This window comes from Pantherophis guttatus, chromosome 6 (genome assembly GCF_059756535.1).
Source record: "Pantherophis guttatus breed Tessera chromosome 6, ASM5975653v1, whole genome shotgun sequence".
Classification (NCBI taxonomy): domain Eukaryota; kingdom Metazoa; phylum Chordata; class Lepidosauria; order Squamata; family Colubridae; genus Pantherophis; species Pantherophis guttatus.
Window position 1 is genome coordinate 30,850,356 of NC_142068.1, and position 24,234 is coordinate 30,874,589.

Sequence of the window (24,234 nt, forward strand, 5' to 3'; positions counted from 1 at the left end):
ACACTTAGGACACACAAGTTCTGAAGCACATTTTCTGAATCAATTTCAAGTCATGAATTTCAGTGCAATCTACTAGGCTCCTTTGGTAGTAAAGATCAGCGAATGCTTAAATCCAAAATGCAGGCATAGATAAGATTTTTAAAGTGGGCCTTTTTAAATTAGGTTTCTTCCTTTTATTAAAAGACATTACAATCCAGTTCCTATTAGCCCATGCAGAGAACTTAATATGCATATTGCATCCAGGTTCTATCTCTATTCAGGGTCTGAAGAACCCAAGAGGTAAATAAAATAAAAATAAAACAAGGGGTTAAAGACGCAGGGAGACTTAAATTTCTTTATAATTGCTTCTAATATCAATGTAATTTTTTCTGTATTTTTTTTCTTCACTGGAATTAGTGGTTTATTTAATAAGCCTCATTCACCAACTGCATGATTATTATTGTCTTGTCAGTGAGCATATCTGTGGTTATTCTGTCTTTCAAATAATTCACTGTCATATCTCTATTTTGTGTTTTTAGAAAAATCTCTGTCGTATTTCTTGTTGCTCAAAGGCTCCTTTTTATATGAAAGCCTGAATGTTCTTTCTGAGATCCAGCCATGCACAGCATCTTCTCTTTTCCTTATTTCTAATGGTTTGTTATTGGCTACCAAGCCTGCTCTTCATTTGATTTTGTCTTCCTAATAGAGAGCCATTTATTCAACCATTGGCTGTGTAACTCCTCTCTACTGTGTTCTGATAAATCTTTATCCTCTTTCTTCAGTTGAGGTTTGGCCACTGTCTGGTCCATGTTTAACCAACTTAGGTGAGGAAGTCCAAAGCATTGAAATAATTATTGGAAGTACACTTCGGTTATAGGTAGTCCTCAACTTAAAACCATTCATTTGGCAACCATTCAAAGTACAAAGTGCTGAAAAATGACTTACAACCGGTCCGGTCCTCACTCTTACTCCCATTGTGGCATCCCCATGGTCACATGATTGTGATTCAGGTACTTGGCAATCGATACGCATTTCCAAAGTGTCCCAGGGTCATGTGATTACCATTTGCAACCTTCCGAGGTGGCTTGCAGCAAACAAAGTCAACGGGGGAAGTTGAATTCATTTAACAGCCACAGTGATTTGCAACCATGGCAAAAAAAAAGATGATATAATTGGGCCTGATCGTGTGATGATTTATTCAATAACCGCAACCATTTAGCAAGTTCCAGTCTCATTTGTGATTATAAGTTGAGAACTATCTGTAGTTTTATTACTTTAATTATAACTGATCATTTCATATACTGAGCCATAATTCAAATAGGGATCCTTCCAAGAATATCTTCTGGAAACTGTTCTGAGATATGCCCAGAGTTTGGTGGATGACTATATGAATGTCATACATACATAAATACATAGATAGATAGATAGATAGATAGATAGATAGATAGATAGATAGATAGATAGATAGATACTATATCTTTACAGGGAGGATACATAAGATATGGGTGTGGCCTACTGATGAAAGCAAACGAGCTAGAAATAGATCTATATAGGTCTCCCACCTAGCAGGAAGAGCTTGCTAGCTGCTAGAAAGGAAAAAAGCCCAGAATTGAGTGGATGTGATTCTACTGAGCTGGTGCTGCAGAAAAACCTTGGTTATGTAGGGAAAACCTGGCTAGAAGAAAAACACACACACACACACACACATGTATATATATACATACCAGCTGGTGAAATCCAGCCGGATCTATGAACTGGTAGTGCCGGCAGCAGGAGGCTCTGCCCACCCACCGGGACGTCATTACGTCCTGTTTGTTATCCTCTGCGCATGCACAGATGGATCTGCACATGCGCAGAAGAGGCGCACACGGTCACATTCCCAAACCGGTAGCGAAGGTAAGTGGATTTCACCATTGATACATACATAAAAAAGGAGAAACAGTTCCCTGCCTGGCATAAAAATATGTTATTCTTCCTAGGTTTCCTGAAACCTAGTGTGTATATTTAGCTAACCCACCAGAACAATATGCATTCAGCTATCACAAAACAAACACAAAAGCAAATCAAAGCTATATAATTTAGCCTCAAGGCTCAATGAAAATATAAAAAACAAAACAAAACAAATATCTCAGGATTAGATTGCAGCCTTAGGATCCACATAAAGAATAGATATTACCAAAGTTTTAAAGCTATTTTTTTAAAAAAAAACTTTTAATAAATGGAAACAAGGAAAAGTAACGGCCACTGTTACTGCTGTAAGAAAAACAAAGAGTTATATATAGATATAAAGCTGGCAAGGTTTAAACCAAAGAGAATTTCCTGTCCATCTGCAGAAGAGAAAAGTGATAAATTGAGGAAGAGGTAAATAATTGCATGATTGCATTGATTGACCATACAGGAAATGCTTCAATCTGGAGTTTGCGTAGGGTGATTTTTGCTCCTATGATTTGCTCCTCCTAAAATCTGCTCTGAAAATAAAGGGCAATCTCTAAAATAATGTGACATCAGGCATCAGGGGAGGGGCAGATGCAAGGTGAAAGAAGATTAATGGAAGTCTTTGCACCATTCCTCCAATGAAAAACTCCACTGAATCTTAGTCTCTTCTATGAACAAGAGGAGCTCTCCTCCCTAGGGGTGCAATGTTTTCAATTCAATCCAGCATTTACTTATTTAAACTTTTTAAAATTGGGGATAGGCAAGCTCTAGCCCATGAGATGTAGCCTTCTCCCATCCCTGAAAAGCATCTCTGGCCATGTTTACTGGAAATATAGAGTACAATAACTCAGCATTTTAAAGTAGAAAACTGTAACAGTTTTATTCACTGTTAATTTTAAAAAAATGCCAAGGCCCTCAAACACCAGTTCCACCCACTGTGCAGCCAGCAGTGGCACCAAAAATATTAAATGTTAAAGTTTGCCGTGGTTCAAATCAAGACAACAATTTTAAAAAACGTCTAATTGATCCTATTATGGTATGGCCCTGTGACTAAATATAAAAGGGGGAGGGGAATTCCCAGATCAAAGGTCTCTAAATCATTCAGAGGACAAGAACTGGAACATAAATGCCCTTGTAACCTGTGACAGAACTTGCCATCTAGGGTTCTAAAATTTTTTACTACTGGTTCTGTGGGCGTGGCTTGATGGTCATGTGACAATTCTTTAGGATTTAGCAGAGGTACTAGTCTACCAGGTTTTTAACTGCTTGCAGAGCTGTATTGGTCTAGTCATTTGTTTTTGGAGTCACCGGTCTACCCATTTATTTTTGCAGGCACCGGTCTACCCATTTATTTTTGCAGGCACCGGTCTACTCATTTGTTTTTGGAGGCACTGGTCTACCCATTTATTTTTGCAGGCACTGGTCTATTCATTTGTTTTTGGAGGCACCGGTCTACCACCACACTGCCTTTTAACACTGGTCAGCTGTAGGGCGGCCCTTTGAAGCCCGCGACAAGAGTTTAAACAGTTTTTTTCCTTGTAGCCCATCAGCTGGGACTCAGGAGGCAGCAATAGATTGGGGGTGAGACCAAATAAAAGGTAAGAATAACAGGGGGGTGGGGGGACAGGGGGGCAGAACCGGTTCGATAATGTCATATTGTCACCGCTACTGGCTCGGTGGAACTGGGCCGAACCAGGAGGAACCCACCACTGATCTAGGTACATTTTGAAACTGCTTAACAGGTTTCAACCGCTGAACAGGTAGGATGTAGCAATTGAGCTTTTTTATCCTATATTATTGCAGCTGGACCTAATGTTTAGAAATACTGACTACTTAGAGCTCAGCCATCCATATCACTATTTCCTCTTACATGGCCTCCTGGAGTAGAGTTACATTTTATGATCCAATAATGAGCCTCAAAGCTGAGTGAAACAGGAGTCCCAAACCATGTTCCACGATATCAAATTAAGTGGGATGTTACCTCTAAGTAAATGTGTTTATGAATACATGATGCTTTAAATGTTCCTGTTTTCTTTTCATATTCTTTTATCTCTTTTCCTATTGTTTTTTCTAGACATGAAATAGAAAAATACTGCAAGATTACATATACTCATAGTAACCATATACAGTACACAGTTGACTCTTCGAACACTTACTAGAGTGGTAATATTATTTTGACAAGGATGGCTCCCTTTTTATTATGTATTTATACAATTTCTGTTTTGCTTTCCTACCCATAGGGTTAATCTGATTTGTATCATTCTTTACCAATTTCCCAAAGGAAGTTATGAGCACTATTGCAACTTTCAATAAATGTACCAGGAACTAGGTTTGCTAATACCCTTTTGTATCTTAAGAGGATTCATCTGTCCAGAAATGTATCTATTGGGATTAGAAGTGGTATATAACAGCAATCGCCAGATTAGTAAAGTGGCCCTTTTATTGAAAAATAAATCTTATCAGGATAGATGCTGTATGCCTGTTGTTCAGATTAGGCACTGAAATATGGTTACTGTGTTCTTCTAAAGGCCCTAAATACTGATATAAAATGCAGGAGGACACACTGAGCTGTCATAATGGAATACCTAAAACAGAAATACTTGCAGTTAAAGAAAAAAGTTTTCAGCAGCCATTACTAATGTTATTTGGGAACATGCTTTGGAATTAGTAATTGCAAGTCAGCATTGCATTAATAACAATAGTACTGCATCCATTTATCTGCAAATCTCCGAGTCTATAATATTTATTCAGAATTTTTAATCATTTCAATTATTTACTTGGGGTCCCTTTTTCCCCATTGTCTCTCTATTTTTTGAGGAAACATATTAATGTTGTTTCGATAGTTGCTTCTTGATTTGCATAGATTCCCTGGGTGACTTATTGCTCCAATTTGAGTGTATGCATAGTATCTGCAGGCTTGCTGCCAAATTGAAATTTATATATGGGGTTCCAGTGAACATAGTACACTTGTCTCATTTTGTTATATAATGGCTGTTCAAGGGCATGTGTTCAGTATATATAAGAATGTCTGTATGCAAGTAGCTACAGTTGAAGCATATAAACAGTAGCACTAAAGCTACTATGGAGGAACTGGTAAAAAGAGGTATTTTACTACTAACGTAGAAGGATAAGCAGTTCCTTTGTGCTAATATTGGTGCTCTCTTCTGGCCAGGAACAGCAAGGCAACCAAAGCCTTCTCATGCTCCCTTTTGGAATCAAATGTGATTTATTTATTTTTTTAGCTTTTATAAGGAACGGTGATATAAAACTGCCCTTATATACCAATAATTATTTCAGCCAGATATTATGTGGAAGGCTATATAATTTTTTTAACTAAATGCACAAATAAATTAACATCCTTCCTAGTTTTCAATATATATTTATTACTTGGGCTACATCTCTAAATAAATCCATGTAAGCAACATTTAAGTTACAAGAGCAAAGAACCAATGAAACGACTGGTTCTTTGCTCTTGTAACAATGGAGACACAAGTTTGTATATTTATTGTATTAATTGCTTTCTTGCTCATCTATATCTTAATAAATTTAGATATTATTAGGGGTATATACTATAGGGTTTGATACACTGCCGTCACCCACCAGCCTGGTGGATTTTTCACAATGGACAATAATGTACGTCAGACTGGCCTATAATTTATCTGTGATGGCAATTTATATGCACTAACTGAACAACGCCACATAACTATAAAGACAGCTTTTCTTGAAAACTTAAAAACAATTGTGAGTTTGCCCAATTTTGATCAAAGCAGTGCTTTGTAGATATTTCAATCATGAAATTTGCCAAATCTGTTGACCTAGTCTAAGGCTATGAAAGAGGGAGAAATACATACTTTAAGTATATTTGTTCCACAAGAGAACAATTTCTGAGAATTAGTTATACAAAACAGTTTATAAAGAGGGAACAAATGTTCTCCACACCCAAAGTCCAGTGGAACCACAGAAACTATTCTGTAAGCAAGGTTGGAAATGCTGTTCATGTCAATACTTTTAAGGTACCTCATCCCCTTTTCAGATAAATATAAGATAAAAACACAGAGGAAAAAATCAAGAAATCTATAAAGTTCTTATTTAAGCAGTATGAATGTAAACATATATGTCATAACAAAACTTTTCAAAGGCCCAAACCACGTCATCTAGCAAAAGAGGTCTCCGGTGGTCCTGTAACATTATCAGAATGATTGCACATAGCCTACAGATTGTCACCTGCAGTTCAAATGCAACAACCACTGAAAGAACAATGAATAGTATTATGGGTTGGCTACATTTTTCGCCTACCCAGAAGAGAACTGGGTTTGTTCTACACATAGGGAAATCTCTCAGTGAACCTATATTGCTTTTCAATACATCAAAGCAGTCAAGTTATACAAGTTATTGGTCTATAACTGCCAAGGCAGTTGTCAGAACCCCAGCAATCACTAAGTATAGTTCTGTTTTTAATTTCTTAGTATAAATATTCCCTTAACTACCCCCTATAACAAAAAACAAAGGTTACTCAACAAAAGATTATTCGCAAATTCTGAATAAACAATAGTGGAAGTGTGTGGGTTCACATGGAGAATTTTCTTGTGTATACCATAAAACAAGTACAGAATTGTGGGAGGCAACAGGCATTAGCATTTTCAGATTCGTTGCCTCTCTTTTCTAATTTTGTTAGATGTAATTGAGCATTTAGAATGCTAAAGCAAAATTTGTTGGAATGAGTTAAGCTGTTATGCCTTTGGAAACTTATGGGAATTTTTAAAACAGGAACAATGTTCCAGGAACAATCTTGCCAATAAATTTGCACTTTTAAATGCCTGGCAAATGGTCACCATGAGAACTAGAAACAATAATCAAGGGACAAAGCATTTCAGCTTAGATAAAGTCCATTCCCCTTAGGATGACAGTATAAAATATATTGTACAATGGGTTTGAATCCTAAAATGTTTTCTGCTGCAGCCAAAATATATCAACCTAAGGTGATATAGAAAGGTATATATAGGGGATACACATAGAAAGATACAGATAGAAGAAGACACTGCTCTAGATTGTGACATACAAGAACTTTTTATCACTGCCCTTGGAGGCATCCAATAATTACATCACTGAAATTCAGTTATGAATCCTAGATTTATGGGAAGTGATTTTTCAGTGATTTTCTGCAACACAATCAAAAGTTGTGATCCATCCAGAGAAGTTCGATTATTTATTTATTTATTTGATTTGATTTGATTTATATGCTGCCCTTCTCCAGAGACTCAGGGAGGCTTACAATGCATTAAGCAATAGCCTTCATACTTTTGTATATTTATACAAAGTCAGCTTATTGCCCCCACAAACTGGATCCTCATTTTATCTACCTTAGAAAGGATGGAAGGCTGAGTCAACCTTGAGCCTGGTGAGATTCGAACAGTAATTGCAGACAGCTGGTGTTAATCACAATGCTTTTAGTCTGCTGAGCCACCAGGCCCCTGGTACCAATCATATTAGACCATTATTAACATACTAAAAAGATTAGTACCAATTAAAAAAGGATTTACTTTTTCACTGTCTTAACATACTTATCACTGTTTAAAACAAAATTGAAAAGTTACATCAACATTTTAAAATGGACCGGGAAATGCATTGGAAGCCAATGGTACTTTACTAGTTAACGCTCAGATCTATTAAGTTTCAAAATCATTTTCAAAAACATTTCCCATATTAATGCATTAGAGTAGCTAACCAACATTTAGTCCAAACATGGATAATATATACTAAGCTACCTCTATCTATAAGTATCATGGGTGCTTCCAGGCTTCCAAACCACTCAAACTACAATGACAATAATAGCTAGAACGTCCCTATGAAATGTCTTTGAATCTTGAGAGGTAGTCCTCCTTAAGACAGGCTTAAGAGTTAGGTAACTACATAACTACAAAAACAATTTCCTACTCATCTTGACTGAGCTTGAATGCACTGGTTCTTATCCAATCTATTACTTTTGTCATCTTAGTGGTAGTCATCAGGAATAAAATGATGAGTTATTGCATGGACCAATGAAAAGAAGCATTTTTGACCAATGTCCCTCTCTAGCTGGATATTTCTAAACCAATCCTAGCTGGAGAGAATTTATGTGCAAAGAGAAAAACATTGCCTTCCCCTTCAACTCACTTCTAGCTGTTTCCCTGCTGTAAGTGACAGCTCTTCCAAAAAATACTGTTTCTGTTGACACTTTTTCTTGCCTATTCTGCCAGAAAATCTTCCAATTTCCTACCAGTTTTCTTTTCATGCAGATTGAAATGAATGTCTTTCTCAAGCTATTTTCACATTTCTTTTGATGATACTTTAAGCTTGCCTTGTTTGTTGTTTTCATTACTTACCTTTCTATTATTTTGCCTACCTGAGTATTCTCACTTCCTGATCTTAAAGGGAGGAAAAAGCTTCCTCCCTTGAAGAACTCCTTATGATGGCTTCCTTCAAGATTGAATTAAAGGTTCAGAAGCCAGGAAAGAGATAACACTCACAAATACATCCTTCAGCCATTTTACATCTGTACAAGAAATCATTCTACCCATGAGAATTTTACCTTAATTTTCTTTTCTGAAAAAAATGGGGGGAAAATAAGTGTAGTATGGATACATAGACTTTATTTTTGAAAAGGCATTTTCAAGATGTTCTGTCTCACATGATATGATCAGTTTTCCAGCCAAGTTGTGTCTTCTGAAACAATATGTGGTGATGTTGTGGGGATTTTTAATCAAATATACAGTACATACAGAAATACATATCAAAAAACATGTCAGGTTATAAGATTACTGTAAACTGTTTCCAAATCTCTCTTCTCTATCAATAAACATAGATACAAGTCTTATTTTGATTTTGAATATTAAATTACCGGTAGATTTGAAGTTCATTGTGAATGCTATGATATATGTTTTGTTATAATAGATGCTGATAGTTATATAAACAGCAACTTTGGGGACCCTTCAGGTGTCTGAAGATTAGGTGGTTGAGAAATGAACATTAGCCTTTCAATTCCATGCCAGAGACATCGCAAAATAGCTAAAATTGCTACTTGCATTTCAATGAAGCTACAGATTAGGGATATCAAATCTGGGCTGATGATTATTTGATGGCAGCAAGGAGATAATAGAAAACTCTTTTTGCTTTGTCTAAGAGTCAGCCACATTTTTGCAGCCCAGATCTATTAACTATAGCATCCACTTCATTTTTAAAATTAAAACCACCACTTTGGAGAGATTTAAATGTCATCACATGTGGGAGATAATTGCTTCCCTGCAATGAACATCTCATTTAATGTGGCCAGAGAACAAAACTAATTGCTGTTATTGTGTAATGATCCATAACTTTTTTCAAGGTATAGAGTGCTTTGAGTGGCACATTGAAGAAATAGGCAGGACTGAGACAAAGAAATAGTTAACATCAGACCAAAAACTAAATTTGATTTAATGTAATTTCAGCTTAATTAAAATTAATTTAATTAAATACATGATTACTTCCCACATCTTTAATCATTTTCTCCTTCAGATTAAAAATTATAATGAGGTGGCAAGTTTTGGAGAGGCTTGGAAACTTCTCTTAAGGCTGTAGAAACTGCATGTAGTTGTGGGATAACAGATTATGCTTCGTTTCAGAGGAATAAGAATTAAAAGATGCTGCCATTGAACAGCTCTGCACCTTACACAGACTTCTCTCTCTACACAAGAATCACGGGAGCCAACTTAACTACAGCTAAAAGTTTTGAGAAAAAATAATATAAAGTGCCAGATTGTCAATAAAACTCTACATGCTGTCTTTGCATTTTAATCCTTGCATTTTAATCCTCAAACATCTGGCCCAAATCTAAATGAAGCAAGTCTCTCTTAAGTGCTTGCATTTTTAAAAGCTACATCAAATAAATGTGACTGCAGGATTCATTGGATTTTTGGTTCATTATCTTCAGGAACAGAGAAACAGGGAAAATGAAGAACAGCTTCTTTCAGCTGGTAGTTGTGGCAGAGGAAGGATTGGCACTAAAGTAGTAAGAAGTGAAAGACTATTCATTGCAGAATGAATCAGAGATAGGATTTCCTCTACCTGGGCTGCAAAAAAATAGATGAGCACTACATGTCAGAATGGAAATACTAAAAAGTATAACTCTTTGCTGCCATATAGTGATGATTTATCTGTAGTTTTGCATCCCAGGATTGTGTGAATGGTACTTAATTTCTGCAAGTGCTTCCTATTTCAACCAGGAAGCATAGAAAATTTCAGTTAAGTTCTGGTACAAATCACAAACCAGGCTGAATCCTTTGTCTTTGACTATGCATACAAGGTTGATTTATTACACAAATACTTCTACTGTATTAAACCTAACATATACAATTAACTACTTCTCTATACCTAATAATATATAAGTGACAATGTTATAGCTATAAGTGAAAAGCAACAAAACACATTTACATGATTCTTCAAGAGACAAGTATGGTGCAGAGAAAGTGATCTCTGTACGATGCTGGAAGCTACACACTTTTTAATGAAAACATCTTTTAATACTAATATTTGTAGCACATGGTTAAATGAGGGATCCTTGTTGTTGTCCGAAGTTGGTTGTTTTCTTTGAGACCTTTCATTACTCAAACTAGGTAACATCATCAGTGCTGCAATGAAATGTCTGCAAGAAACCAACCAAACTCAGAGTGCAACAATGACCCCACATCAGAGGTGGTATTCAGCAGGTTCTGGCCAGTTCTGGAGAACCGGTAACGGAAATTTTGAGTAGTTTGGAGAACTGGTAAATACCACCTCTGACTGGCCCCACCCCCATCTATTCTCTGTCTCCCGAGTCTAATCGGGAGGAAATGGGAATTTTGCAGTAACCTTCCCCTGGAGTGAGGAGGGAATGGGGATTTTACAGTATCCTTCCCCTGGAGTGGGGTTGGAATGGAGATTTTACAGTATCCTTTTCCTGCCATGCCCACCAAGCCACACCATGCCCACCAAGCCACGCCCACAGAAACGGTAGTAAAAAAAATTGAATCCTGCCACTGCCCATGTCTTTTAATTTTTATTCCTCTTAAACAAAGCATAATCAATTACCTCACTGCATTCAATCTCTTTAGCCTTGAGACCAGTTTCCAATGCTCTCCAAAAATTGCCAGTATAGCCTTGCTGTAGTTTCAAATTACTATATGTTAATATAGTTTTAAGAAGAAATATTATAGTTATGGATCTCAATATGATGTAGACCTATATTCCTAAAACAGGAAACTTGCTATCTCATGAAGAATTTGGCTTTATCAAGTTAGGGTGTGGCAAAGAGGATAATTTTACATAACTAGAACAACATTTAGTTACTTGGTTTTAAGGAATGGATCCAAGTTGTGAGACTGTTACTTATTAATGAAAAGACTTTGAGCTCTATAAATGAGAATGTGACACAAAGTTGCTATTCTGTGTAGGTTTAACAATAAAGTTAAGTTTTTAATGAACTTTACATTTTTGTATATACAGTAGTTATTATATGGCTATTTGATTAACTCTTTTTTCATCAAGTTTAATTTATTCCAGTTACAATAGTATAGGTTTTTCTTCATAAGTTTATAATGACTATTAAGTTTTTCTTTTCATTAGTGATGATATAGTGCTAGGCAGTTGTGGGATTCAAATAATTTAATAACTGGTTCTCTGCCCTAATGACCAGCTGGGTAGGCGTGGCTCGATGGTCATGTGACTGTGTGGGCATGGTCAACTCAACGTCACTCACATCGGTGGGCGCTTCACCTTAGCTATTACAATGTAATAAGGGTTAACCAGAGAGACAGTTTTTGTAAGCAGAGCAGTAAAGATTAGGCTAGAAACAACACCAGAATGTTTCCTTCCTGCCTTCCTTACAGGATTAGCCCTGTAAAGTGGAAAAAAACAAAAGGAGATTTCTTCCAACAACCGGTTCTCCAAACTGCTTAGAAAGTTAACAACCGGTTCTCCCGAATAGATTCGAACTGGCTGAATCCCACCACTGGTGCTAGGGCTAGACCATAGCTAACTTTAGGCCATACACGAAGACCAAACAAACCACATTATGTCAGTTGTGATTTTGTATGTTATGCAAACCCACTCAGTTATGATTTATTCATTACGGTTAAATTAGTATGTTGTATAAAACATGTCCATCCCCCACATTTGTTATTCTATCTGGATTGTTTTCCTAATCCATTTTCTTTTACAAAAAATAAAATTAGTATGTAAGAAAGTGCGACCCTTTTTTAAAGATAATGTTTTGCCCCGAGATAAATCATAATAATTAGTGTAACAGCTCAAGCATGTTCAGCTTCATATTACAATTTCCATGTTCAGGAGAGCTTTATCTCTAGCCAAGTTCAATATCCTCCCACAGCTGTTTGGAAAGGGAAATTTAGGAGAATCCCATATGAAACGGATATTGTCCCTGTGACTCGAGTGCTATAGAAATCATAGCTCATATTCTTTTGTATTGTAGTTCTGCAGGAACATTCCTTGCCCATTTTTTCATTACCCCTTTTTTCTTTAAAATTCCCAGGGTACTCTGATCATTTTTATTTGCATTATCTGTCAAACAACCAAGATACATTTATTTCTCTAAACTTTTGCTAAATTATGTATAAATTTTGCCCACAAATGTTTGCAAACAGTTATAGATGTAGAAGGATAATTTTGCTTTGTTTGTTTCATAGATTTTTTTTTAACAAATGACCAAAATAAAGTTTTTGTTCTGTTCAGTTCAAGCATGATTATCTGTGGTAAAACCCATTAATCCAAATGAATGTATTAAGGATGCACCTTTCAATTTTAGATCTTTATCCACAAAATAAAAGCTGGTTGTGGCAGCTTTTGGTATAAAATTATGTGAAATAACACACACTTTATGAATGGAGGGAGCTCCATTTTTAAAAAGCAATGCAGTTTTCCATAGATCATATCGTAAAAAAGTTGTAAAGGAAAAATATAATTGCAATGCTTTTTCCTCAGTTATATCTAGGAACACTTTATGAGGTTGGTTTATTATTCTGTCAAAATCTTGCAATTTTTTTTCATTCTCATAACATGCAAAGAAGTTGGCCATATGAATGAGTCACATTTGACTCCTACAAACTAATCTACATGGCAGCTATTGCCCTATAGTGGTATACAGAAAGCTTCTCTGTATTTTTTTATTGAGTCAGTTATCTACTTTAATAGACAGCAACTCAGCCAGACATCTTTTGCATATCCTGTTACCTGATTTTTTTAAAGTGAATATGGTAGGGAATATGATATGGAATTTTTGCATGTGAAACATAGCATTAATTATGGCCAAAAAATTTGTGTCATCAAAGAAATGCAGATTCCAGAACTGCAGCTTTGTTAACCCAGCAAAAAACTCAATTTATTGAGCAGTTAATTTTCTTTCAAAAAATAAAATATAAAAATGAAATAGGCCTTTATAGAGTAGAAATTGTGATTTTTTTAAAAAATTGATTTTCATAAAATGAATTTTACAGTCTCCATTTCGCTCCCATATTACCTAGTCTTGAAATGACTGTTCAGATTTAAATTGTTCAGTAAAATGACAATATTTGCTCCGGCTCAACCCAACCAAGACCGAGTGGCTGTGGATACCGGCATCACGGACCGAACAAGAGGTTCCATCTCTGACTATAGACGGTGAGGTGTTGCCCCCTGTAGACTGGGCGCGCAACTTGGGTGTCCTTCTGGATTCACGGCTGGATTTGGAAGAGCATATAACAGCTGTGACCGGGGGGGGCGTTTGCCCAGGTTCACCTGGTGCGCCAGTTGCGCTCATACTTGGATCGTGATGCCCTATGCACAATCACTCATGCGTTAGTCACCTCCCGGATTGACTACTGCAATGCTCTCTACCTGGTGCTGCCCTTGAAGACCACTTGGAGGCTTCAGCTGGTGCAGAATGCGGCCGCACAGGTTGTAATGGGAGGATCCTGATACTCCCATGTTACACCTCTCCTGCGCAACTTGCATTGGTTGCCAGTTGCCCTCCGGGTGAGATTCAAGGTGCTGGTGTTAACCTATAAAGCCCTTCATGGCTTAGGCCCAGGATATCTGTTGGACCACCTGCAACCAGCATCGACTTCCCATCGCCCGGTGTGTTCCCACAGAGAGGGCCTACTCAGGGTGCTGTCGGCTAGACAATGTCGGCTGGCGACCCCCAGGAGGAGAGCTTTCTCTGTGGCTGCGTGCACCTTTTGGAATCAACTTCCCATGGGTCTTCAGTTAGCCCCCGACCTTCGTATCTTCTGCCGTGAGCTTAAGACCTGGCTGTTTAAATGCCCTAGCCAGGACTGATGGGGTCTACTGTTTTAAATTGGTTTTTAGTCTGTTTTAGAATGTTTTAATTTGTATTTATTGGGATTGTTTCATTTGATGTGAGCCACCCTGAGTCCTTTGGAGAGAGAGTGGCATATAAATCCAAATAATAATAATAATAATAATAATAATAATAATAATAATAATAATAATAATAATGGAAAAAGAAATCGTGTGTTGTCCCGATTGTAATTGGAGCCCTTGGAGCAATACCCAAAGGGCTACCCCGCTATTTAGAAATTCTAAAATTGCCGGACTTGAACATTTTGACACTACAAAAAACCACCTTACTCGGAACAGCTTACATCCTCCGACGATACCTTAACAGTTCCTAGGTCCTTGGTTAGGACTCGAGCTGCTGAGCTATTAACCAGCCTCAAAGGCTGTGAATCTCACTAAAGATTAAATAATAATAATAATAATAATAATAATAATAATAATAATAATAATAATAATATTTACATGCAGCTGATTTCCTGAATTTAATTGCTTCTAGTCATTGATCCCATTAAGCAAGTCTCCCTGACAAGTACACAAGTAGTTTCCCATGTCATGTTCTGCAAAATACGGGCCTGGGTTGTGGCCATTACTTTTAGACTCAAAATGATTTGCTCCCTGAGAATCTTTTTCTATTCTGTTTTCAAAATTCAACAAGGCTAACAATTGACTCTTATTTCAAAATGAATAATATTTATAGTTCTCCCTGAGGACAGCTAACTTAGGGAATATTTCATGCACAGCTTTAGCCTCTAAGAAAAGAAAAGAGAAAAACTTCAGAAGCAACAGATGGAGAGTTTTATTATTTTCCCTATTAGCTGCCCTTTCAGGGAATTGTCACATTCTTCCTAACGGTATCACCAATGCCAACAAAGTTTCAAAATTGCTTTGCAAGAAAAACTATTATATTTGTGTGGTAAATTCTGGACAAATCAATAAGGAATTCTAGTTAATTTCTCATCAGATCACTCCTGGTTTAACTGTCACTTCAGTTAACAAGCTTAGTCGGCATCCTTATCCAGCATCTTAATGGTAAATGATGGGTCTGGCTTATTTTACACTTATTTTTTTATTATTTATCAGTAATAGATTGTAATCTTGGCATCAGTTGTTTTTAAAGGATCAGGGAACTAATATATAAACATAGATGTGGATGTGTAAATATCAATGAATTCTCTCTCTGTGTGTATGTAAAATGTCAAATACAAAAATGTTAGGTAGTTATGCAAAATTGCTACAAATTAAGAATACTTAGAAGTGTGTCTATGTACATAGAAGTGTGTGTAAATGTATGTGTGTATAGCCACAAAGATCTCTAATGTGTGTGTGTGTGTGTGTGTGTGTGTGTGTGTGTTTTCTGAGGTGCGTCATTATAAGTTTGTTAGTTAAAATGTTTAAAATCCTGGCTAAGATCACAGCTCAGAATTCTCTAAATTCCCAAACAAAAACCTTTTTAAGGTCTTTCAAAAACTCTGGGCTGAAATCCTAACCAATACTTTAAGGTTAGGTAACGTTTCGACAAGCTCTCTACCTTGTCATCTTCGGGCCTTTATTATCAGTTTAGAAGCTGTGGGTCATGCTTCATTATAGTAGCTGCAGCCTGAATGTGTGTTAACGGTCCAGTTTTCTCAGTGTTGTGGCCCCGCCCTCTGAGCCTATCCCATCGGAGGAAGAAAGCTCCGAGCATGAGGAAGAGGAGTCAGCCAGGCCTCCTTCTCCAAGCCCCTCCCCTCTGGCACTGTCTCAGGTGCCGGCCGAGGGAGAGGAGATTAGCAGGGAGACAGGTGTCTTGGATGAGAGTGAAGGAGAGACATCATTCCTGGACGCTCGCTACCGAAGGCGTGATAAACGATTGCAGCAGTTCAGGAGGCGTGCTAGGGATTAGAACTGAGTCACTGGACCACACCCCAGAGACTATATAATAGAGGGTGGTGGCCAGTGATCCTTGTGACGAACAAAAATAAACCTTGGATAGTCACTAAAGCCTCGTCCGAAACTGCTGAGAGGAATATTAATTCTGTTGGACTCTTGTACGCTGAGTATATTATCTTTCTGTTTTCTGTGGAAATAAAAGCACTTGGCAGACGGTGTGTATATCGCTGCCAAGTTGGAGATAAAGACCTGGATGTGTTCCAAGTGCTTCCTTAACCCTCGGCTGGCTGTGTTTGTGTGTGTGTGTGGACGGGGACAGATCACTCTGGGTCCCTATTACCAACTGTCAACTGCAAAGAGGTAAGAATTCTAGTAGGCATCACAGCACCACTGGTTGCCTGTTGAGATCTTAGCATATCTTCTGGCTTGGTTCTCTCTCTCTCCCTATTGCTAGATATCAACTGCAAAGAGGAAAGGGTTCTTGTATGCATTACAACACCACTGGTTGCCTGTTGGGATCTCTGCCTATCCTCTGATGTTAAAATTCGAGTTTCCCTCAGTGCAGGTTTCCAAATACTTGATAACCCTAGAGGCGTCATCTCGTCTATTCATATTGTGTGGCCTCTTTTCAATTTCGATAGCCTCCCTAATTATTCTCTTATTAAGATGTTCCTCTTTTACCACTGTTCTAGCCTTGTTGAAATCTATATTATGTCCTGTGGCCTTCATGTGTTGTACCAAAGAAGAAGTTTGCTCTTCCTTTTTCAGTGCATTTTTATTTTCTTCTAAACGCACACTTATTCGTCTATTCGTCTGTCCAATATAAGATGACTGACAGGAGGTACATGATATTTCGTATATTCCTTGATTTTCCAGCTCAATTTTATCTTTGGGGTTTCTCAACATCGTTGATATTTTTCTATCTGTGCGGAACACAGTTTTTATTTTTTGTTTCTGTAGTATCTTGCTAATTTTATCAGTGGTTCCTTTTATACAGGGCAGGATGGCTTTTCCCATCTTTTGTTCTTCTTCTTGGGTTTCTCTCTGTCCTGATGTCCCTTGTCAAATTATACTTTTAATTTTATTTTCGTGGAACCCATTTGCTATTAATACCTCTGTGAGAGTCTGAAGCTCTGTTTGTACATGTGCCTCATCTGCTAGACGTTTAGTTCTAATGATTAAAGTTTTTGCTACTGAATTTATTTGTGAGGGATGATGGTGTGAATGTGCATTTAGGTATCTATTTGTGTGTGTCTTCTTTTGGTAGACACTATGTCCTAGGGTGCCATCAGTTCTTTTATATATTAATACATCTAAGAATGGGAGTTGATTTTCAATCTCCATTTCCATAGTGAACTGTATCTTCGGATGCATGTTATTCAAATGTGCTAGAAAATTGTCTAGCTTGTCTTTTCCATGGGACCACATCACAAACGTATCATCTACATATCTGAGCCATAATTTTGGTTTATAAGTAGTTTGTTCCAGCGCTTTAATTTCTAATCCATCCATGAACAGATTGGCAATAACTGGGGAAAGCGGTGATCCCATTGGTGCCCCTTGCATTTGTTTATATCTTTGCCCTTTGTACATGAAATAGATGTTAGATAGGCAATGCTCTGCCAATTTTATGATGTGGTTTGGTGGGTGGTATTTATTTTTGATTGTTGCTAGAGCTTCTATAACGGGTACTTGGGTGAATAATGAGACTACATCAAAGCTTACAAGTAAGTCACCCTGCTCTATGCATTGGTTTCTCAGAATTTCTATGAGATGATATGAGTTCTGCACAGAAGAAGTAATCGATTCCACAAACGGTTGTAGTTGTTTCGTTAAATACTTAGCCAAGTTTGTAGCGGAGAGTCTATAGAGCTAACTATGGGTCTGAGAGGTATGCCCTCTTTATGTATTTTTGGGAGGCCATATAGTTTTGGACTTTTTGATGACTTCTCTCTAGGGATGATTGTTTGTTGGACTTCTTTATCTATGGGACTGGCCTTTATCTTGGTTTTGGTAGTTTTTTCTAAATATGTGGTTGGGTCAGTACTTAAGGGTTTATATGTAACATCTTGGAGGAGCTCGAGTAACTTTTTGTCGTAATCCACCATATTCATTATCACCGTGGCATTACCTTTGTCTGCGGGCAGTCTGATTATGCTGTCATCCTTTCTTAGTTCCTGCAATGCTCTATATTCTTCTCTGGGCAGATTACTTTTTGGGGGTTTACTATTTACTAGATCACCGTTCTCCCCAGTTTTTGCCAATCTGTTCATAACAGACAGGACGACGCCTCTAGGTTATCAAGTATTTGGGAACCTGCACTGAGAGAAACTCAAGTGTTAACATCAGAAGACAGGCTGAGATCTCAACTAACAATCAAGGGTGCTGGGATGCCTACCAGAATCCTTTCCTCTCTACAGCAGACAGATAATAATAGAGAACCTGAGAAAGCTAGGCCTGTAACATGTAGCCAAACAGCCAGGATGAGGAAGCAGGAAGAAAAACTGCTGCCTTCCAATCAGGACACAGAGTTACAGGCTAACCAGCATACGTCAGCAGCAGCGAATATAGAAAAACGACAGCTCCGACCTCACAACACACCCATAGCTTCTAAACTAAATAAGAGCCTGAAGATAACAGGGTTGTGAGCCTGTCAAAACGTTGCTATAAAGAAAAACTTTTAAGGTACTGGTAGGATTTTAGCTAAGGTTTTAAAGGACCTTGCAGAGTGCTCTGTAAGGATTTTTGGAAGATTTTAAGCTAGGGTTTTAACCAGAATTTTAAACATTTTAACTAACCTATTTAACATGACGTGGGAAAACAGCCAAGATTGTAATTTTTTGCATATATATATATATACACACACACATATATATATATAGTATAGTATATATAACATAATAGTATTACTATAACATAAAATGCATATGATAACAAAACACTTTATACTAATTTGAATGTTAAAAAGGAAAGGCCAATCTCTTGCTCCTGTGTTCTTATTCTGGAAGAAAAATTAAACATCCCAGTCTCCCACATATACATTTTTGAAACATGTATAGTCAGGCTGTGGATGTTTATACTTGAGTAAAAAGCAGTATGATGCAAACATTAGAAGTCATATAGTCATATACTTTTGGCTAGAATAGGGATTGGACATCTTCAGATCGCCAAGTCTACTCTTTTGATCCTACCTCTTCCTTGAAATGGTTCTTCCATGGCTGCCTTTAAGTGGCATGTAGTCCATGTAGTTCTTTTCCTTATGAAAGGGAAGGATACTAAGAGCCCCACATTCAGTCTCATTCAGATGCCTCAGCCACAAAAGCTACCTTCTGCCAGTTTTCTAGTATATCCCAATCCCCAATATTGTCTCGCTTATGCAGTCAGCTGGGGTCCAGATCAGTGCCCTTGACCAAAAAACAAAACCCCACTATCCCACCTGGTATATGCATTGATCCCTTGACATTAGATATAATGCTGCCCGTGGAAATTTTCTAGATATTCATTCCTTCTCACTCTCCCTGGCAACTTCTACTTTTTGACGGCTGAGAGGATTTCTTTTCCTTTTAGTGCTTAGAAGCACACAGCAACTGTTTAGAGATGAAAGGCCATTAGGAAGTATACTTATGTGACCTAAGAAAAAGAGAAAGAATAGCTTGGAGGTTCTGTTTTTCAATGGAACTGTGAAAATTGGTTCAAAAGTAAGAAATAGCTTTCTACTTAAAATTACTGATTTGGAGAGCAAAGTTAGCTAGCAGTTTACTATTCCTGTTGCAGTTGACTAATGCTGCTAGATACTTGTTCTTTCTTTAAAAAATAAGAATTGATAGTAAGGAAAGACAATGGATCACATTGACTAATTTGAGTCTGCTAAATTGGAACCAGAGGCTATTATTTTGCTAATTCAGTAATGTTTCAAGCTGAGTTGTTCGAAAAGAAACCGGTGTTTTTTTCTAATCCTTTTTGAGAGATTCTCAAAATTATTTTGTTCACTGTCAACATTAATATATTAAAAATAAAGATTTTAACAGTTTATTTGAGAAAATGTTATTGTACCATAAATACATGCATAACCCATTATTTTGTAACATGTTTTTCTTCAGAGTCATCATCATCATTAAAACCAATGATATATTGTGATAATAAAGCACTATTGGTCAGAGTCTTATTAATCTCTGTTCAGTCATCTGATCTTCATTTTATAAGTTTACAACGATAGACTCTTTATTATCCTAAAATTTCATTATGGACCACTTGTCTTGAACTCCCAAACCATTTGAAAGTTTCCATTGTACACATTATGGCAGTTCTCTTTAGCTAAAGTTAAATACATTATAATGTAGAGATTCCAGGTTTGCTCTTATTCACGATCCCATACTGTACAGTACATTGAGAAAAATTCATATGTAATTGTCCATCACATCCTTGAAAAGGCAAAAGTTTTACTTTTGAGGCATGCTACAAAATCCTAGTAGGTCAGAATGTGTGAATATATATATAGGTCACTTATGGCCTGATAAATATGTCTTTAATAAGTGTGGAATACAGCTTTTCTTATACACTATTCAGTAACTTGATTGATTCATATGAATCATGGGTTGATTTTTGTATTTTAATGGGTATCTGGAGTCACTTAATGCTCAATTATCAGTTAATGCAAGGACAAGGACTATTTCTTCTTTTAAATTGGACGTAATTTTATTATATTCTCCATAAATGTTGAGCTTTGGGGCCAGTGGCACTATTAGTACAGATTTTAATGTAGTGCACTGAAAGACAAAAACAAAAGAAGTCAAATTAGAAACATAAATAGCTTTTATAATCACCCACTGTGGTATCTTTTCTTTTTAATTCATCATCAGAGTCAACAATATGTAAGGCATTAACTACAAAATCATTAAAAACAATATAAAAGTATTTGTAAATGATGCCTGATTGTGATATACAACACTTCCAAGTAAAATGCAGAACTATAATTTATGTTTTCATTTCAAACATTTTATCATAGCCTTTTTCAAGCTAAAGGATAGAAGATACAGTGCTTTTTAAAAAGCCCAATAGTTCCTTTGGGATCATGCCAGTGGTGGGTTGCCCCAGGTTCAGACCGGTTCGCAAGAAACAGTAGTAAAACCGGTGGGAGGCTCCGCCCACTGACCCGGACGTCATCAAAGTTGATCTGTGCATGCGTGTGGGCACGATGCGAACCAGTAGTAAAGGTAAGTAGAACCCATCCCTGTATCATGCCCAGGAAATTAAAGGTGAAATTCTGTAAGTTAAATGACCCATTGTTATTCATAAATATGTTATCATGTTATGTTGATAACAGGTTATGTTATCAACATGTTATTGAAATATTTTTTTCAACAATATTTTTAATGGAATAAGCAAGTAATTCACAACTAGCTTCCCAGGTATAAGTAAAATGGTATCATGGAAAGGCAGCAGAGATTACACCCATTATAAGTAATCTTAGCAAGAATTTTCTTTGATAGATAAGAGATTGATATAATTGCTGAAGTTGAGCAGATTTTCTTTTATACAGATCAATCATTTTGGATGAAAAGATTAGAAAGTCAGGTGCAAAACAAAAGTCTAAGCCTGTTTCTCTCATATTTACATAATTTCACATAGAGAAGCATTGAAGTATGAAGTATAAAATAAATGTGTTGAATTCCATAAAAAATGAATTAACACTCATGCTCCATCACAGCTATAAAGTGCTTAAGATTTTATGAAATACATGTGCCTTATGACAAGAAAAAAGGAATATTGATTTGCTGAATAGGAAGAAGATTCAAGAAGACTATTACAAGCTATTTGCTCATTTTATGCAAAATGGTTCAGAAAAACTGCATCTTCAGTGGTGTTCAGGACTAGCATGCAGGTTTCTATGGTATATCATTTGAAGGCATCATCGATGAAAATAATACACCCAACTACTTTGTTCTATATAGTATATAACCTGACTGGATTGCACCTATTTTCTAATAACATTTCTGCTCAGAGTTTTGGACTTCATAAATTCCCAGTGTTGCTTGAGACTTGTTAATGGTGGCATATTAGAGTTAGACCAAGAAGCAATAGCTTAAATTTTACACCATGCAAGGTGAGATGGGCTACAAATAAAAGTAACAAATACATAAATAAAATACCAAGCAATAATTTTCATCTTATCTTACTTATTGAACAATTCCTGCACCAGGTATTGGTGTATTTGGACTAATACATATGCCATAATAACGGAAGAAAAATCTTCTCCTGTTATCTCCTAGATCAACACTCAATATTTCTGCTAAAGTCTCATATACAGAGATTGAAAAAATTCTGCCCAAGACTCCAGGGAAGTACAGTTAATTACTGATTGAATAATCCAATTATCCAATTTATAGAAACAGCCAGGAACTACAGAGCTTTCATTTTATTAGCAATCCTATTAGGAGAATACTTCATCATCATCACCATCATCATCAATTTAGTACTGCTCCACAATCAGAAAAGGAGGAAAAGAAGAAATGGAAGCAAAGAAAATGAATATTCAATGATAGAAAATCTGAGAATGTTACACATAGGATACTTGCTGGTATTGTTAATGAATCCACTACTCATGTGGAATAATATTGGCGACTATCACCTTAGTCACTACTCACTAGGAGAAGGAGGAGGAGGAGGAGGAGGAGGAGGAGGAGGAGGAGGAAGAAGAAGAAGAAGAAGAAGAAGAAGAAGAAGGAGAAGGAGAAGAAGAAGAAGGAGAAGGAGAAGGAGAAGGAGAAGGAGAAGGAGAAGGAGAAGGAGAAGGAGAAGGAGAAGGAGAAGGAGAAGAAGAAGAAGAAGAAGAAGAAGAAGAAGAAGAAGAAGAAGAAGAAGAAGAAGAAGAAGAAGAAGAAGGAGAAGGAGAAGGAGAAGGAGAAGGAGAATTCTAGATGTTTTATGCTATTCTTCTGTTACAATGACGATGAACATTGAAGATATTGGTTCACAGAAGTACTCTATTTTTCCATCATTCTAAGTTCACAATAGACATTTTTAGAAATTTGTTTTATTTGATTGATTTGTATAGCTTATAAATAAATCAAAGTACAGCTGAAATAAACCCTCCAGCAAAGGCAAAAAAACATATCTAGCATAGTCTATAAAATTAGACCACAATATACTATTTCCCTTTTTTTTATGTTAATGATAACTCTCCATGTCTGATGTTTTATACATTACATTATTATTATATATTTATGCATTGCTATGATTACATGGCCTAAATAGAATCAGCTGTACATATGTATGGAAATAGACCTTAACAGATTTCACAGATATTTAAAGCCGATCCTCACCCATGCTGGCCCACCACTTACTACCACTTTACCAGAATGGTGTAATCCTGTAGCCAGGTTGCTGACTAGCCCTCGAGCCTATGAGGTAAGTATACAATTTCACGTGCACAATTTTTCAATATCTTTGGCAGGATGTATTATATAGCTTTCACTATATGTGATGTTGACACCTGGAGTTTTGTCATCCAATTAATATAACATGGGATCTTTCCTCTGTCATCCTCTAGACCAGTGGTCCCCAACCCCCGGTCCGCAGACCGGTGCCGGGCCGTGGAGTACCTGGCACCGGACCGCGCAGCGGCCGGGGGACATGAACGCTGCAGCGCAAAGGCTCCTGGGCTGTGCGCAAAAGCTCCTGGGCCGTGCGCAATGGGCCGTGAGCAAAAGCTCCTGGGCCGTGCCCCCACCCCTGCGCGCGCTCAGCGGGCCGCGGCAATAAAAAGGTTGGGGACCACTGCTCTAGACTAAAAAATTTAGTTCTGATTCTGGATCTTCTGGTCATCTTGCATGACAAAACTGATATTTTCAAACTGAATTAAAGGGACATTCAGAATGGAAATATGTTATGACACATATAAACTAACTCTATTTAATTATTTTATGATTAAAGTCTCCTTCAGGTCAAGTTCAAGTTATCAAGCTATGATAACTTTTAAAATACTGGTTTGAACTCTAGGCTTTTTCAGTAGCATACCATTTTAAAAATAATGTGAAAAACAGTTGACACCCATGGAGATGAATGTTCAGTGTAGTAGAAAAGCTTGCAACCAGCACCATCTTGTTCCCA

At 37.0% G+C, this 24,234-nt stretch overlaps 1 protein-coding gene across 1 annotated transcript in view; it reads left to right on the forward strand.

Moving 5' to 3' along the window:
• The window catches only part of SLC9A9 (solute carrier family 9 member A9), a 232,268-nt gene that overhangs the window by 202,252 nt on the left and 5,782 nt on the right, over positions 1 to 24,234 (forward strand). Inside the window, exon 16 of the mRNA XM_034439299.3 lies at positions 23,427 to 23,532. Within this exon, the coding sequence (XP_034295190.1) occupies positions 23,427 to 23,532 (106 nt within the window). The remainder of the gene's footprint in view (positions 1 to 23,426; positions 23,533 to 24,234) is intronic.